This window comes from Oryza sativa, chromosome 12 (genome assembly GCF_034140825.1).
Source record: "Oryza sativa Japonica Group chromosome 12, ASM3414082v1".
Lineage (NCBI taxonomy): Eukaryota > Viridiplantae > Streptophyta > Magnoliopsida > Poales > Poaceae > Oryza > Oryza sativa.
In genome coordinates, this window is record NC_089046.1 from 20,781,469 (window position 1) to 20,800,724 (window position 19,256).

A 19,256-nucleotide genomic window follows, 5' to 3' on the forward strand; every position below is an offset into this window, starting at 1 on the left:
CTCGCGGACTACGGCCTGGCGCGGGTGGTCTCGTCCCTAGCGGCCGCCGCCGCGAGCTCGGCGTGGTACCGCGCCCCCGAGGCACCCCCGGTGCCACGGCCGTGGGCGTCGCAGAAGGGCGACGTGTACGCGTTCGGCGTGGTGCTCTCGTGCCCGGGCAGCGAGCTTCCCAACGGCGACGCCGCCGTGCCCACCAGCTGCGGCCACGGTTGCGTCATCCCCCTTGGCGAAACCAGCGGGCACAGCAACAGCAGCGAGGAAAAGATGAGCCGGGCAGCTGTGGTAGCAATTGTGGCCGGGGATTTCGCCGGTACAGGTTGAGGCGATACAGAAGAAGAGAGGAGAGAGAAGGAAGAAGATGGAAAATGAAGAAGATGATGGAAAACGTGATGGTAGTGGTATGATCGTAGTTTTGTAAAATTTCGATGGCACGACTACGAATAGATAAATTTAATTATAATGGTATTTTTCTGAATAGACAAATTTACAATGGCATGGACCAATTAACCCTACCTCTTTCCCATGTGGAGAGTATGCAAGCATGCAACAACTAGAAAAGATACTCATGATAGTTAAACTCCAAATAGTTTTTTCTTGCAAATTACATATCCGATCAACAATCCGATTATACCATTGTATTCGTTGTAATTAAATCTTATAACAAGATCTTACAAGATTATATTTTGATAAAAAAAATTATATATGTTGTAATTAATTATATATGTAAGTTACTTTATCGTATATATAAATTACTTCTAGATTTAATTAAATTATATTTTGGACATTTGAAAATTTTATTTTATTGGTTAGTTCTATAATGTGTTCATTAAATTTAATTTCTAGACAGTCTTATGTTTTTATCCCCATAATAGATTTGTTTATAATGTCGTGACAAGTTACTTTATTTTTATGTTACTTCTATACTTATATGCAAATTACATTTAGGCTTTATTGAATTTACTTTTATATGTCTAAGAAGTAATTTAATGAAATCTAAAAATAATTCAGATATATTATAAAAGTAATTTGTATTTTTATAAAAATTATAGCTATAAATATTCAATTGTTACGAACAATAGTGTTATCGGATCGTAAATTGGATGAGTAGTTTAATAGAAATTTTTATTTGAATCATAGGTGGGAGGGATATATTTTTCTACTTGCTTTATGGCCTAGTAGTATCGAGATAAACATTAAGGCTGTGTTTAGTTCACACCAAAATTGGAAGTTTGGTTGAAATTGGAACGATGTGACGGAAAAGTTAGAAGTTTGTGTGTGTAGGAAAGTTTTGATGTGATGGAAAAGTTAGAAGTTTGAAGAATTATTTTGTAACTAAACACGGCGTAAGAGGTCTCTTTGATTTAGATTTTGCATAAAACAAGGGACGGTCCCGCTCTTGCTACTTATTTAAGCACCCCCCTCAGTAGTCCTGACTCCAACAAGCTCCACCGCAAAGATCCTCTGTTAGCTGGACGACCTGTGGACTGCGGTACGTGGCGCTGCGAGCAATGGAGTGTGAGACCGGTCTGGTCGACCGTCCCCTCAACGGCGACCCCTTGTACTGGGGCAAGGCGGCGGAGGGTCTTGCGGGGAGCCACCTCGACGAGGTGAAGAGGATGGTGGTGGAGTACCGCGCGCCGCTGGTGAAGATCGACGGCGCCATGCTCAGCGTCGCCAAGGTGGCAGCCGTCGCTGGCGAGGCCGCCCGGGTGCAGGTGGTGCTGGACGAATCCGCACGACCCCGCCTGGAGGCTAGTCGCGAGTGGGTCTTCGACAGCACCATGAACGGCACCGACACGTACGGCGTCACCACCGGCTTCGGAGGTGCCGCCCACCGCCGCACCAAGGAGTTCGCCGCGCTCCAGAAAGAGCTGATCCGGTAGGTAGGAGAGTAGCTGTACACTAATACTATTTTATTTTATACTCCTAAATTGCTCGCAAGCAATAATTAATTATATGCTAATTAATTCGTTCATTGGGTCTGAATGAAAATAACATATTAAAGATACCTCAACGCCGGCGTCTTTGGAGCCAGCCGCAGCGACGGCTACACGCTGCCGACGGAGGTCACTCGCGCAGCCATGCTGGTGCGCATCAACACCCTCACCCAGGGCTACTCGGGCATCCGCTTCGAGATCCTCGAGGCCATCGCCAAGCTGCTCAACGCCAACGTGACGCCGTGCCTGCCGCTCCGGGGCACCATCACCGCGTCCGGCGACCTGGTCCCGCTGTCCTACATCGCCGGCCTCATCACCGGCCGCCAGAACTCCGCGGCGGTGGCCCCGGACGGCAGCAAGGTGGACGCCGCTGAGGCGTTCAGGATCGCCGGCATCGAGCACGGGTTCTTCGCGTTGCAGCCCAAGGAAGGGCTCGCCATCGTCAACGGCACGGCCGTGGGCTCCGGCCTCGCGGCGATCGTGCTCTTCGAGGCCAACGTCCTGGCCGTCCTTGCCGAGGTCCTCTCGGCGGTGTACTGCGAGGTGATGGCCGGCAATCCGGAGTACACCGACCACCTCATCCACGCGCTGAAGCACCACCCTGGACAGATCGAAGCTGCGGCCATCATGGAGCACATACTGGAAGGCAGCTCCTACATGAGGCTTGCCAAGGAGCAGGGCGAGCTTGACCGGTTGACGAAGCTGAGGCAGGACAGGTACGCCATCCGCACGGCGCCGCAGTGGCTCGGCCCGCAGGTCGAGGTCATCCGCTTCGCCACCAAGTCGATCGAGCGGGAGATCAACTCCGTCAACGACAACCCGGTCATCGACGTCGCCCGCCGCAAGGCGCTCCACGGCGGCAACTTCCAGGGCACTCCCATCGGGGTGTCCATGGACAACACTCGTCTCGCCATCGCTGCCATCGGCAGGCTCATGTTCTCGCAGTTCTCCGAGCTTGCCAGTAGCTTCTACAGCAACGGCCTTCCCTCCAATCTGTCCGGCGGGCGCAACCCGAGCTTGGACTACGGTTTCAATGGCGCCGAGGTCGCCATGGCGTCCTACTGCTCTGAGCTGCAGTTCCTCGCCAACCCGGTGACCAACCATGTGCAGACCGCGGAGCAGCACAACCAGAGCGTCAACTCTCTCGGCCTCATCTCCTCCAGGATGACAGCAGAGGCCGTCACCATCCTGAAGCTCATGTCCTCTACTTTCCTCATCGCACTGTGCCAGGCCGTCGACCTGCGCCAACTCGAGGAGAGCATCAAGGCCGCTGTTAACAAGTGCGTGACAAATGTCGCCAAGAAATCCCTGGCCATGGACGATGACGATCTGCTAGCGCTGCTCGGCGCTGCTATCGACCGCGTGGCGGTGTTCACGTACGCAGAAGACCCATGCAGATCCAGCTTGCCACTCATACAGAAGCTCCGCGCGGTGCTCATGGACCATGCGCTGGCCAACGGTGACAACCAGCTGGCCAAGGTGGCTGAGTTCGAGCAGCAGCTCCGCGCGGTGCTCCACGACGAGGTGGAGGCCGCACGCGCGGCTGTGGAGAGCGGCACGGCCCCGAACAGGATCACCCAGTGTCGCTCGTACCCGCTGTACAGGTTCGTGCGCAAGGAGCTCGGCGCCGAGTACCTGACCGGCGAGAAGACGCGGTCGCCCGGGGAGGAGGTGGACAAGGTGGTGATCGCCATGAACCAGCACAAGCACATCAACCCACTGCTGGAGTGCCTCAGCGAGTGGAAAGGCGCGCCCCTGCCACTTAATTAGCTCAACTACGTACGTACAAATAAGAGAAGACGAGGTGTACGTCTGACGGATGAAAAATTATTTAAAGCAAAAGTACTATCCTACTATATATACCCAATAATTCACGCGGCGGGCCGGGGCGTAAGTGAATAAAGAATAATGGACTATATATAAATGTTTGACCACTTATTATAATCATGGTGTACTTGTGTCTTACGTTAAGAAAGCTGCTTATATATAAATAAAAGTCATTTTAATTAAGCATTATCTGTCATTATCTATATATATTTATTTCTCTTACCACCCATCTCACTAGCGCATGCAATTATGGTATCATACAAGTTATTCGCGTCAGCAAGTTAATTACGCATCATTAATTCACTAAACTGCATTTATTTGTCTACGTCAGCATACCATACAATGCAATAAAATTCATTGGTGATACCCACAATATTAACTCGTGAAGTATGCTTCACTACTGGAGAAGTCCTCGTCTCTTCTAGGTTGCAACCCCTTTACCCTCGGGTAGCGAACCGGGAGGGAGAATCTAGGACTAAAGATGGCGGTCTTTAGTCCTGGTTCAAATACCCGGGAGTAAAGCTGCATCTTTAGTCATAGTTGGTAACACCAACCAGAACTAAAAATGGCTCAGCCACGTGGCCGACTCAGCCATCTTTAGTCTCGATTAGTGTTACTAACCGGGACTTTTTTTTAATTTGTTTGTGTTGTGAGCTGCCTATACATATATATATGCATATATATTATGCACATTATGCATATATACGTTTAAAAACATATATATGCACAATATATAAATATATATATATATTACACATATACATGTATGTGTACACTATATGTATCTATACATATATATTGCATATATATGTATATGCACTTAAGTAAATATGGCTTATATTTACTTAAGTGCATATATATGTGTACTATATGTTTTTACACATATATGCAATGTACATACATATGTAGAAATACATATAATATACACATATATGCACTTAAGTGAGTATAGGCCATATGCATATGTTAACAAAATATGAGTTTGCACCGATGTAAATATACGCATATATTATATTACCAAATAAGTACACACAAAAGTGAATGCATGTGTGCATATATAAACCTATACATGTATTACAATTCTTCTAGACTTTGTAATTTTTGTTTCTGTCGTATACTACAACTTCGTGAGATCGGAAGAAGAAGGACCAGCTTGATGAATAGGCTTTCCATCGTAATAGAATTTTCCTGTGGGAGCGAGAATCTGCTCGTTGATGAATCCCATCATTTGTTCTTGAACAACCCTTATGAAATCATCGTGGGTGGTGTTTTCCCTCACATAAATCACCTGTTGTTTGAAACAAATAAGATTAAATATATTAAATAAGCTATGGGAGACATAATTATTGTATGAATAATTTTACGTACTTCTAGGTCCAGGCTAGTCCTGATTTGGTGTGATAGGCAGTGCATATACTGGCAGACATAGTAGCCGCACAAGTTAGTCCCCTAATCCTACTTTGCACATGGAAGGAGAAACAACGAGATATTTGATATGCATATCTAATTTAGAACAAAAAAGTGACTCAATATAATATTGAAGCATGTACTCACCGGGAAATTGAACCTACGGGCAAGTTTTTCATTTCAAGTCCCGCAGACCAATGTACGGAACCGAATCCATGTCCTATGTACAGTTGTTAGCAAGGATTAATTTATTATCCAAGGATTCATAATGACAGTGGAATATATGACAGTGCCTATCTATCACTTCGAAAATCTTTGCCAAATTTGACTCCGGTTTATCCATTGAGTCATAGACATGGATTTTGCATTTGTCAAGGTCAAAAAGAAGAATAACACAGTGGAATCTGCAAATTGCATTAGATGAAAATGTAGATGTGTAGGAAGGAAAATTGAACTTATGACAGTAGGAACTCACGATGTGTTGTAGGGCAGTAGTATGAACGTTTTATAATGCTGCTGCACCAGGAAATGGATGATATTGTCCTCTGTTTGTTTCTCGTAGCGTTGCAGCATCAGCGTGTTCACTTTGCGGGGGTCCATGAATCTAGTATTGAATTTGTCGTGAAGACGGCTGTTGAGGACCAAATTTAGTAATACCATGGGTTGGGTTCGAAATTGGAAACGAAGCCAGTTTGGAAAAAAGCCCGTTCAGGAAAGCAGAGTACATGTCGGCTACGAACAGCATCCGCTACCACACAAATCGGCCACAGTGGTATCGGCTACCGTATATCAGCTAATTAAGCACCGGATCCAACGAAGTCAAACCGACATCAATAATCTCAAGAAAGGTGGCCCCACAACCATCGTCGGGTGGGATGAAGACCTCCATAGCTATTGCCACACAAGGATAGGAGTCCTAAAAAGGGCAATTGTATCTGTTAATTAGGACATTCTCTAGTTTCCTTAGAGATATTTTGGTAAGGGCCCACCTAAAGGGCTCATTCGTATTTTAAATTATGTTAGAGATAAGAGTCGTGTCCAGCAAGAACCTATCATGTACTTCGGGTATAAATATGGCCCGACCCCATGTAATCAAGGCACGATAGTTCAATACACTTCGGCACATCGCCACCCTTTTACTTTCATTGTTTCGACGAGTTTTTGCTTTCGAGTTGGGCTGCATCGGGTTCGATCTCCGACGAAGAGGTAAATCTTGTCATGGCGGCTTGCTTTCTCGGGATTAGTGCATACATCTTCATGACAGTCTAATCCTGTCCACGCAAGCCGCCGAGTTATCATATATATCGCATAATCTAGATCGATCTCATCATCTAAGCTTCATCGGCTAGCCTCTATTATCGAAAACGGCCAATAGGCTTAGGCTTCGATATCAAGCTAGATTATGCGGTATATCTACCATCTCGAACGAGCTTTCATCGGTTTGTTTAGATCTCATGTTTCTCTTTCACACTTAATGCTGCATCGATTAGGTTCGATCTACTAAGTACTGTCCTGAAACATTTCATCAATCCTTTTCTTTGATTGCTAATAGAGATAGTATCGGGGTTTCAGCTGATCATACCTGATTTAGTCGTTTTACTTCCTTATTTGGCTCTAGATCATCTAAATCCACCCCTTATGCCAAGATACCATCCTTCTGAAGTATATTAAGCTAGTTCATCATGCTTGCTAGATCGATTTTAGCTTCATATATTTCATTCCCGCTGGTATCTTGGTATAAGGTGGCATTGGAATACTAGCCGATGCAGGTTAGGTTTACCACATCCGCTATGCTGTCAGCATACCTAATCCCTACTCTGGGGTGCTTTTAGGTATAGAGTGATATATACTGTCTCGGTGCTCCTACCGATCTATCCCAGTCGCTCGACCTAAGTGCGCCCCGTTGGATGGATTATGTATCGCTAACATCTACAGTCGAACGAGTACACTGAACAATCTCCATGTTTTTACCTGCTTCTGCCGGTCTGACTCAAGTTACATCAGTGTGGCCCCAGACGATACGTCCGATCAGCTATCGTTGATGGATTTAACTCTTTGTTGTTTTCTACCTTGTTGGTTGCATGATCAAACCATCTGGCACGCTCAGAACCCGAAGGCGATTCTTTTAGACCTGCACTGGAGTTAAGCAAATCTCCCAGGCCAATGCGCGTTGATTTTTCGCGTCAACACTGTCGATGAGTGATACTCGCGGACGGATGAGTAGAGTATTGGGGTACGTTAGAACGAGGGTCTACGTAGTACGAGATCAAGCAAACAAAAGACAAAGATTATAATGGTTCAGGCCCCCTTATTAGGTAATAGCCCTAGTCCAGTTTATATGGGATTGATGATGATGAGAACAGATTACAAAGAGAGTAGTCGAAACAGATGATACCGACAAGATCGTAGTCGAAGGATTCGACAAGATCTCCCGGTGACTTGGCTCCATGTACTCTGTCTTCGTAAACTTTGGTGGGTGTGTTGGCGGTGGAATTGGATGCCGTGTACCCCTCCCAGGGGGTCCCTTTTATACCGTGGATCATCTTGAACCCCAAGAAAGATCTGAGGATATGTGATTTGATACGGCATAACAGAAATCGTATTCCCTCCGAGTAGGACCTTGAAAATCGCTTGACTCGTAGAGATATTTTCCATAATTCGGAACGGATTCCAAACGATAATTATGGGAACGATCCATATACGTGAAGGTATGCCTTGTCGGTATATTCCATAAGCCATAGGATAGGAGGTATGCCTTATCCATAACCCTGACAGTAGCCCCCGACTTCAACTCAAATGAATTTATGTCGTCATCCGTGACTTCTCTCACTAGTGGCTTGTCATGCTGTTGACGGTCGTTAGCGATTAGTTTCAACCGTCAATATTACCAAAATAGAGGAGAACTAGTTATGCTTGCAATGCATATCCCCATGTTAGAATAATAATATTCTACTAATATTTGGTTTACTACCTTTTGCAGAGAATAACCATAAAGTGGAGGAGAATCGGCATCAAATCAGACGAAAATCAATCGAACGATGCCGAGAATCAGACTTATGCATGAATGCCCAAGAACTCAGAATTGACGTGATCAATTGGGCCAAAATTCACAAGTCTACAAAGAGAAGGAGTCCAGGAGGTTGCCAGCCGAAGATGGGCTGGTTTGGGCCAGCCCATGGTTCGGCCAAACCAGGGGGTTCGGCCGAGGTTCGGCCGAACCCCCTATCTCCTCCGTTGAGGCCAAGGTTCGGTATAGACGTCCAGAATTACATCCCAATAACGGTTGGAGGGCACTTCGGATAATTCCTACCTTTATATAAGGACTTCACTTTCTCACTTCACTCACACACCTCAAGAAAAGCTCTCTCATATTCTCTTAAGTTTATTTTAGTGTTCTTAAGCTAGTGGAATAGGAATAGAGTAGAAATCGGAGTCCGGAAGCCTTCGAAAGAGTTCGGGTATGGCTCTAGTAGCTTTCCTTTCCTCTTTTGTAAGCTTTATACATTTATGGTATTGGAATACTTTCCGAGTATATTAATGCCAACTTTACATTATGTTCATGTTATACTGATTATACTGCTAGCTTATCTGGGAGATGCATTGGTACGGGTATAATGTTTGCTTATGCAATTACTCTATGTCATGACAATGATATTGGAGTAGTATCTGGTAGTATAGGCATGGTATCTAGATTATGGGATATCATTATTTGGGGTTATATGCTGTGGATGAGAGGTGGGCCACTAATGGTGACAGCTCAGTACGGGTATTCCTCCACACGTGTATATAGTCCTAAGTTAATTTCCTGGGGACGGTACTCCTCCGTATTTAGCCCCAGTTGTATGGTCATGACGTGCTGTCGTAAGGAACTCGGCAGTCAGGGGTGGCTTCTCAAAGTACCAGGAGGGCATCGGATAGAGGGTATTAGCTAGTATGTCAGATAAGTAGGATGTATGTATACTATGTATACTAGAAGTATAGGAATAGATTATCTTTCTCTTTTCTTTCCACTTAGCTTAGATACTTTAGTATGAGAATGAGTAGCTCCTGCTTGTGTGTCACTCTACCCTTGATTTATCTTGACCCCTGCTTAGACTATGATTATTACAAGTAACATATAAATTATTAGTCAGGTTCTCTCTACTATGATCTTCCCACGGGATTAAACAAATACGATACCCATAGAATACTCTCGCGTGAAATGCTACAATGGTATATCCGTGCGCTTGCAGATAAACTCTGTAACCATAATATACCAAGAGTGTTTCTGTGCCATTGCTGGGAATTACATTTCTAGTAATGTCGTTAAGAAATACCAACAAGAATTTCTAGCACCGTTGCCGGGGAAGATTTATAATAGAGATTGCCAACCGTGCTACTATCAACACCTGAGACAGATGCTCTACGGCATTCCTCTCGAAGTTCTTTCCGATGGGCAAAACCAACGCCCTTCGTGGCAGAATTTCAAGTTTCCAGCAGACGAGGGACGAGTCCATTCCTGAGGCGTGGGAACGACTCCAGGAATATGTGGCCTCCTGTCCTCATCATGGGATGGACGACTGGCTGATCCTGGAGAACTTTTACAATGGACTCACCCCCATGTCCCGTGACCAGCTGGACGCGGCAGCTGGAGGAGCCTTCTTTTCTAAGACGGTTCGAGGTGCCGTTGATTTAATAGAGAAGATGGTCTCTAATATGGGTTGGAGCGAGGAACGACTCCAAACCTGTCAGCGAGGCATGCATACCATCAAGGAGACAGAAATGCTTGTTGCCAATAGGGATGCAAGTGGGGCGGGCTTTTTTTTCGGCCCACAGTCCCGCCCCACAAAAAAGCCCGCAAATTTGCGGGCTGGCCATCCCGCGTGGACCTTGCAAAATTGTTTGGCCCATCCCGCACAGCCCATTGGGCGCCACGGCATTAGGGCACAGACTGGGAGACGCGAGACGCAGCCGCAGCGGCGCAGCCGAGACGGGAGACGGGAGACGGCGGCGGCGAGACGGCGCCGCAGCGGCCGCTACTCTCGTCTTCCTCGTCGCCCATCCATCCAAATCCAGCAGCCGACGCCCTCCAGTCTCCTGATCCAGCGAAATAGCGAATCCAGTGCATTCCATACTTCAGTTCTTGATAGTTCTTGATAGATCCATCCAATCCAAATCCTGCAGCTTGCGACGCTGCGCTGCTGCCTCCAGATCTCTACACACTAATTAAGGTACAAGATCAAACTAACCTTTCATGTGTTTCTTGTGTATTTATGTGAATCAACGAATTGCTTCTCCAAGAATTGCAGCAGGTTGTCTCACTCACTCTATTTGTTTTTGTATATGTTAAACTTTGAGTGTGATTGGTGATCTAGCCATTGTTATACTGGACATCAGCGTCTGCAAATGATCTATTGCATCTTTTTTTTATCTAATTAATGTGGTGCATGATCAGCTACCACTGGTTTGACATAACAAGATTGATAGGTGCACATTCAGAGAAGTTTCCTTCAGACTAATTTCTTAATTATTAGCTTCAGATTTTTTTTCTTGTTCTATAGTATATAAAGTACAGTTACATGTAGTAGTAATATTCACCCCAGATGTTACACTGGATAATTATTTTTTCATGTTTTCCCTGCATCTGCATTAGTTATTCAGAATTTCATCTTGGTGAAATAAACAGAACACTTACACAACTGTTGGCCCAATCAGACTATCAGAGTACTGTTCTAATAGAGGACCAAGCAGGCACATGTGCTGATAGTAGAGTGCTACGCATTCTTTTTATTATTTGCCCTTCATGATATATAGTCTATTTGTTTTGATTTTTGAAGTGTTATATAGTTCACAAGTGCTCGCAATTTTACTCTTTTCATAAGTGCTCACAATTTTACTATGCTCACAATTTTGCTCTTTTCAGCACAAATTTTCTTCCATGTCGACCCCATCATCGGTTGAAGCTACTGAAGAGGCAACCCTTTTAGGGGCAAAGCAAAAGTCTTCTTTAGATCCTCCTTCAGCCAAGCGACCACGGTCACCTATTTTGCCATTAGTAAGGTCCCCAGGGGTGAGACACATGATGTCCCAAGTGAGCTCTCCATCTGTTAGATCTCCAATGGCAATTATCAATTCTTCAAGGCAAAGAACTCCATCACCAGCCCCAACTTCTAATGATATCGATATGACAAATCAGACAAGAGCGACTCCTTGTGGGAGTCACGGTAAGAAATTGCTGACTTTTCTTTGAAATTATTTGTTCTGATTTTTGTCGTTATCTATCCATGTCTATGAATTATTATTTTTACATTAATTGATTGCATGCATGTACTGCAGTTATATAATATGTATGCAATAGCCATTAATTGATTGTTACAGTAATCTATTCATGTCTATGAATTAAATTATATTAATTGATTGTGTGCATGTACTGCAATTGCACAATATGTATAAACTGAACATAGAGTACTTGTCGAAATGTCGCTGGTATACTTATAATATTCGTATAATACTTGTCAGTGCAGTATTTTTACTTTACTTGTCACTAGTGTATTTATAGCAATATTTTTGTGCTTAGCCACAGGGAGAGCAAGAAAACTGAAATCTACAATGTGGAAAGAATTTGATCCAATACGTACTAATGATAAACTATCACATGCTAAATGTATCCACTGCAATAAGGTTTTCGTGGCTAGCCGATCTTCTGGGACTAGTCAGTGCTTTAGACATTTGAAAGTTTGTAAGGTCAGGCTTAGAGTGCACCATTTGATTGAGCATATGCATGCCAACTTGTCCCCTACCGCCGATGTTATGAAGAATTGGAAATTTGACCAAGAAGTGTCACGGAAAGAACTTCTTAGGATGATTGTGTTGCAAGAGTTACCCTTTAGCATTGTTGAGCATGTTAGATTTAGGAGATTTGTTGCAAGTTTAAATCCATATTTTAAGGTGATATCAAGAACCACACTGAGAAATGATTGTATGGCTGCTTATGAGGATCATAAGTTAGCTTTATTTGATGTCTTGAAGAGCTCAAATTCTTGAGTATCACTTACTGCCGACATGTGGACTTCCATCCAGAACTTAGGCTATTTGTGTGTTACCTGTCATTACATTGATAATGAACGGAAGTTGCAAAAGAGAATTATAAAGTTTGCTCTAGTGCCGACCCCACATGATGGCATCACTATGTTCAGTGAAATGCTAAAGGCCATTCAGGAGTGGCATATCGAAAATAAGTTATTCAGTGTTACCTTAGACAATGCAAGTGCGAATGATACAATGATGATTCATCTGAAAACCAATCTTGTTGGTAAGACAATGTTGCCTTGTGATGGAGTGTAGTTGCATTTCCGCTGTGCTGCCCATATATTCAATCTAATTGTCCAAGATGGGCTAAAAACCATGAGCAACGCCATTAACAGTATAAGAGAAAGTGTTAAATATGCTCGGAGTTCGCAATCACGTGGTCAAAGGTTTGAAGAGATGATTGCTCAAGTGGGAATAAAAACTAACAGACGACCATCGCTTGATGTATCAACGAGATGGAATTCGACATACTTAATGCTCGAGTCATCTTTATTGGTCAGAATGGCCTTTGAAGCCTTGGATCGGCATGACATAAATTATTCGCATCAACCCTTCGATTATCAATGGATAATGGCTGAGAAGCTTTGTGCTTTGTTGAAAGTTTTCTATGAAGCTACTGTTGCAGTATCTGGTACGTTGTACCCAACTTCAACATGCTATTTTCATGAACTTTGGAAGATAAAGATGGTTTTGGACAAGGAGGCTACAAATGAAGATGTCACCATTGCATCTATTGTCAAGGAAATGAAAGAAAAATTTAAGAAGTACTGGGACGCTCAATACTTGCAAATATGTTTCCCGGTTATTTTTGATCCAAGGTATAAGTACAAATTCATTGAGTTTCGTTTGAAGTCTGCATTTGGAGCTGCTGCAACTCCTTACCTTAAGGAAATCAAGAGTAATATGCAGAAATTGTTTGATGAATATTCTGCCAAGTATGGGGGCTCAAACAACATCAATTCTCAGCCCGAAACAAGTGTTGAGCAGAATGTTGATGCAAGTAATCAATTCGCTGATTGGAGACAGTTTCTACATGACAAAAGTAGGAGCAAAGTAAAGAGTGAGCTTAGTCGATATCTTGCTGATATGCCTCAGGAAGGTGATTTCCAAGATGGGCATGATTTTGATATCTTGAACTGGTGGATGGTAAACAAAACAAAGTACCCTGTGATTTCACGAATGGCACGTGATGTTTTGGCTATTCTAGCAACATCAGTGGCATCAGAGGCAGCATTTTCAACTGGAGAAAGGATCATTAGTGACTATAGAAGTAGACTTTCGAGCAGTACTGTAGAGGCATTGATTTGCCTTCAAGATTGGATGAGGGCAGAAGGTTTGGGTGATTTCTTTGCACGTGATCTTGCTGAGAGTGATGACCAAAATGTGCAACATTCAGGTATTTAAATTGAGATTCGTTTGAATTAACTTGGCTATTCTATATTTTTGTATAGTTGTATACTACACCACTAACATCATTGTTTAATAAAAAAGAAACAACATCCAGCAGTCCAGCATGTACTCTTTTTTATTAACTCCATTGTTTCTTCCTAATAGGAAGTTCCTATACAGGTGAAAATGCCTATACACCTCTAGTAACATGTAGTACCAGCACAACAACCAGCAGCAGGTTATATATCTCACTATCCTCGATAACTGCTTGTTATTGTCAATTATGTCCTTTAATTCATATTTTGGATGCATTCTTAATTGATGAAACTTAGTACATATTTACTCCATTCTACAATATGGAATAACGTTGTGATCTGTCGGTTGATGAATTCATTTCTAATTTTCGATTAGTAGTTTCTCCACTCTAACTTTATTAAATTTAATGTGTTGAAGGTAATATAGAAAAAGACCGGAAGAGCTCATGGAGTTGGAAGCAGTTGTTTGTCACTTTGTCAATTGGTACAGTTGGTTTATCATGAAGAGAAAATGCATCATCATCACTCTAACTTTAGGCATGATGTTGAAGGAAAAGAATGGTGTTCTTATTCAGTACTATACTTGTTATGTCATTGAAAAAGAATACTTTCACATGAAAATAATACAGTTTTCATGTGCTAAATTTGGGATATGGAGTAGTTATGTGCTTGTGTGATTGATGAACCTAATTAAACAGAGATGTGCACATTGTGGGCTGTCCAACAGTGCCCGTCGGGCTGAGCAATCCCGCCAAGCCGTGCGGGGCGGGCTGCCGTTTGCCCGCACATGCAGTTTGCGGCTGGTGTGGGGCGGGGCGGGACGGCCCACAACCCATCCCACTTACAATCCTAGTTGCCAAGCTGGACCTCCTCATAAAGCGATTGGACGACCATGACAAAAGGCCACAAGGCACCGTCAAAGCTTTGGACTCACACGTTACGTGTGAAGTCTGCGGTAGCATAGGTCACTCTGGGAATGACTGCCCGGAGACCCGTGAAGAGGCGATGTACATGGGTAACAACAACAACAACGGGTATCGTCCACAAGGAGGTAAGGGGTGGAACCAGCCACGCCCATACTATCAAGGAGGTAACAACAACGGTAACTTTTCTAACCAACCCACATTGAAAGATCTCGTTTTTGCACAAGCTAAGACCACTGATGCTTTAAGCAAAAAGCTAGCTGCCAATGACAAGGTATTAGAAAACATTAATGTCAAGCTAGATGGCTTCGCTTCTGCTTTTCAAAACCAGCTGAGTTTTAACAAAATGATAGAAGCCCAGCTAACTCAATTGGTCGCTTTAGTGCCTGCAAATGAATCTGGGAGGATGGTTCTGATAAACAACGATTTGGGCGGAGTCGCGACACAAATCGATCCGGCTTCTTGAACGCGCACGCTCTTGAGCCCCGCAATCGCAGTACCACGTCTGCTCTGGTTATCACCCGTGTTGAAACGCAAATGACCTTGCCCAGAAGGCTAATCCCTGTTTGCCAATTGAAGAACACAAATAAGAATGAGATAGAATACAACAAAAATTGCAGATGAATGATTAAGCTCACAACTTGGGGTCTTATACACCGATCTAGCGGTGAAACTGTTCTCGACAGAATAATCTAAGCAAAACCCAAACACAAAAGATGACGGCGGGTACTGATATATAGAGTTTAGGGTCGTGCACCCCCTCTTGGCACAACCCTAATGGGTTCCAACACGATACACGGCCCCAAGGCCCAAATACGATGACGCAGCTAGGGGTGGGCATTCGGTCAGACCAAAAAATTCGGTCTCGGTCTGCGGTCTTTCGGTCATTTCGGTCTTTGAAAACTTGGTACCGAATTTCATTAAAAAAAACTCAGGACCGGCAAATTCAGTCTCGGTTTTTTTGGTCTCTTCAGACCGATTTTTTTCCGGAGATGGATGCGGCCGACGGGATGGAGGAGGCTGGCTTGTAACACCCAAAAATAATATTGTTTTTGGTATAATGAGGTAGCAACAATAATTAGTTAAATAAAGTTCCCTTGTAAGTGGGCCAGCTCGGCTTGGATCTAGGCCCATGAGCCCAGCCCACTTCCCTGCCCCTATCTAAAACCCTACAGGAGGAGGGACAGGATTCCCTCTTCTCTCCCCCCACCCCACGACGCCAAGACTGCCGCCCCTCCCTCCTATGTACGGTGTTAGGTGTTCTCTCCCCTTCACGAGATTTCCTCTTCCATGATCTCTTGCACCGTATGATGGATCAAGAAACTAGTTGCAAAAACGGAATGAGAAGGAGGGGAGGAACAAGAGGAGTGGTGAATTGGTGTTTCCCATCATCTTTATTTTTGTTCTCCATAAAACCCTAGGTGAGACTTCCCCACTGTTTTAATGTTGTTTTTGGGTGTTTTGAGAGTTTTAATTCGTGGTAGTTAGGGTTTAGGTAAGGAGGTTTTGTTGCTATGATTCGGATTGGTAATTCTACTCGCGGGCAGATTTACAGGGGTTTAGTATTTCATCAATTAGTATATCAAAACGGCTTTTTCTGGAAAAGTTTATAACCAGGAAGTTGTAGATAATGTTTGGATCTATCTTCTCACCAAAGGGCGCGATTTTATCTCAAGTCGTTTAGGTGATATGAATTTTTGAGTATAACTGTTGTTTTTATGTCATAATCTGGATAGTAGTCGATTAAACTGTTTTTAGAGGGGCTAAACAGATGAATTAGCTTTTGTAACTATAAACGAAGTTGTTGGTATTGCTTTAATATTTCCATATTGGTAAAGTACATCTTTATTGGATTTTTGAATCTTGAGATATAGAGTTTTTACTCTCTGCTGTCTGAATTTCTAGACAGATGATAAACCCTGTTTTCAAGTAGGAATTAGCCCCTTAAAATGTCAGAATTAAAATATTGTTTTCACATACAGTTTGTAGGTCTTTGTCTGTAGATCTTCAGAGTATATTTATTTGTATCCATAATCTTTGTAGTTTTACAGATATAAAAATGTGAAGCAGCAGTGCTGTAGTTAGTTGAGAACGACTTTCGTTGTTTTGTACGTTTCTTGGGTTGTGGACTGCGGGTGTTTATTTATTGCATTGTATGAATTTGGGAGTTTGTATGCTAAGGTTATAATTATGAAAATAGGTTGTGGTGCTCCGGATAATGCTTGGTATCGTCTCTTCGTTGTTCGAGGCAAGTAAACGTAGCGGTGGTTTGCTACAGCTTTGACTTGTTATTTGATTCTACCTCCACTTTGAAATTATATATCATCAACCAAGATATTATTATATGTTACACAGAGGATTTACCTATTTGAATCATACTCATTGATTTTACACTGTTTATGGTTATACTTTATGCTCTTGGTTATAATAACCTTATACTGATCTGCATCGAAGGAATGTAGTTCCGATGTTATACTCTGGAATTCATACTGCATTTGCATCACTTGCATTGCATTTGAAGTTATGTCGTGAACCTATGGTTGCGACCGTACCGGTACAACATCGTATATTGCCGTAATATGATGCAGCTTCACACCGGTGTGAAGGCAGGAGTACATATCATTGCATTGCATATGCACATATTGCAAGATGTTATGAGAATTATCGATCGAAGATATCTTTGAGAAGTGTTTTCTTCTCTGGGATTTGTGAGTATATGGATTTTATTGGTGACGCTATGATGTTTTAGTCCTTGCATATTGAACTTGTCTTTATGTGAATCATATCTTGGTATTTAATTAGTTATATAATAAACGTGTGGCTTAAATAGCTTGTTAAAGCCGTTTGCTTGCTGAGATTTATTCTCACTCCCTTATAGTCTTTTCAGGTACTTGTTGTGATATGTTTGCATGAAGGGATGGGATTAGCTTCACTGTTGCACGATATGATCTCACTTAGTCATGATTATTGTAATATGTTGATAAGATTACTTGTGTTTAGATATAATGGGTTAATTATTTAGTAGAGTTGTCGACCATTGATCAGCTACTTTTTCAAGGCTATCCCTACATGTCAGTTAGTTGTTGTATCATAACCTTAATCTATATGTTGATGCTTCCGTGATGTTTTCTTGTCTAAGGTAGTTGTTGCCGAAAATTGCTTGTTTCGGCACTTATGTATGGTTGTTTAGTGGCATCCCAAGCTTATGTGGTTTTCTGGGGTGTTACATGGCTGGAGGAGGCAGCCCACGCGGCGCCGGTGTGTTAACGACCAAATTTGGTAAGATATGAACCAGGTTCGGCATTGGAATCGAAGTGGATTCAACAAAGAGTTAGATTCGAAGAACAGAGTATGCATCGGCTGCGAAGGCATCGGTTGGAGTCTGCACCGGCTGAGATGGATTGGACAGAGGACAGCCGATACAGTCGATAGAGCCAATACAGCCGATTCTGATAAATATGGTTCTGAGATTGTTTCCATAATCGATCTGCGTGCTTCACAAGGATTGCCACGATAGAGATATGTTCTGAGAAGGGCAATTGTACCTATTAATTAGGATATTTTATGTAATTTTCTTAGAGATATGTTTGGGCAAAAGTCTGCCGCAAAGACTTATGGTATCTTAGAGTTTGTTAAAGATAAGAGTAGTGTCCGACAAGGACATATCATGTATCTCGGGTATAAATATAACCCGAACCCATATAATTTACAACAGCATTTCAATAACACTTTCGGCGCATCACCACCCTTTTTATTTTCGTTCTATTTCGACAAGTTCTTGCTTTCGGGTTGAGCTGCATCGATTTCAATCTTCAACTAGAGGTAAACTTGTCATGGCGGCTTGCGTTCTAGGGATTAGTGCTTCCATCTTTATGACACTCTAATATTGTTTATGTAATTCGTCGAGTTATCATATACACTTTGTAATCTCTGCTAGTTGCGCTATATAACTTGTCATCGGCTGGTTCTTACTATTAAAAAGCAGTCGATAGAGTTATGTTTCGTTATTAATCTAGATTATATCGTGTATCTACCATCCCTTAGAGGTTTTCATCATCTCGCCTAGATCTTATATTTGTCTTTATGCTTAATGTTGCATCGGTTGAGTTCGATCTATTAAGTAATATCTATGATTATGATATCTGGTTTGTTTTATGATCATCGGAAGAGATAGCATCGGGGTTTCAGCCGATCTTATCTGATTTAGCTACTTTATATCTCATATGCTTGATTGATATGCTAGATCTTTCTTTTATATTGAGATCTTATTGCACTAAAGTATATTAGGCTTCTTGTTTAATATATTTTACTTGTTTTAATATCTTAGTATAAAGTGGTATCGGAGTATTAGCCGATACATGCTAGATCTATCTGATCGGCTATGCTATAAACGTTTACATAATCATTACTTTAATGTATAATTCGACTTAAGTGATTTATACTGTCTCGGCATGGTGACCGATCTATCCCAATCACTTAGTTTAAATATACATCGAATGAAGGATTATATATCGTTAATATCTACAGCCGATCGAGTAGATTTAGTCTTATCTTATTTGTTCATGACTGTCGATCGATTCCAATATGACATTGGCTTGAAGATAAATGATATGTCAGCAACAACTAGCCGATCGGCTATCGTTTATGGATTTAGCAGCGGTTTTCTTGTC

The 19,256-nt window shown here is 42.8% G+C and overlaps 1 protein-coding gene, 1 long non-coding RNA gene and 1 other non-coding gene across 3 annotated transcripts; 2 read left to right on the plus strand and 1 right to left on the minus strand.

Annotated features, from left to right (window-relative positions):
* Positions 1-1,352: 1,352 nt before the first annotated feature.
* On the plus strand, positions 1,353-3,947 carry LOC4352358 (phenylalanine ammonia-lyase). Its single transcript, XM_015765275.3, has 2 exons — positions 1,353-1,879; positions 2,006-3,947. Exons 1-2 carry the CDS (start codon positions 1,509-1,511, stop codon positions 3,705-3,707), a joined length of 2,073 nt encoding a protein of 690 aa, XP_015620761.1. The 5' UTR covers positions 1,353-1,508; the 3' UTR covers positions 3,708-3,947.
* Positions 3,948-9,617: 5,670 nt separating this feature from the next.
* On the minus strand, positions 9,618-9,724 carry LOC112937503 (small nucleolar RNA R71). The gene has a single exon (XR_003240167.1). It is a non-coding gene; the product is annotated as a small nucleolar RNA R71 (small nucleolar RNA).
* A 3,726-nt stretch (positions 9,725-13,450) lies between these two features.
* LOC107279748 (uncharacterized) lies at positions 13,451-14,148 on the plus strand. The gene is made up of 3 exons (XR_001542061.3): positions 13,451-13,635; positions 13,809-13,866; positions 14,082-14,148. It is a non-coding gene; the product is annotated as an uncharacterized lncRNA (long non-coding RNA).
* Positions 14,149-19,256: the final 5,108 nt, after the last annotated feature.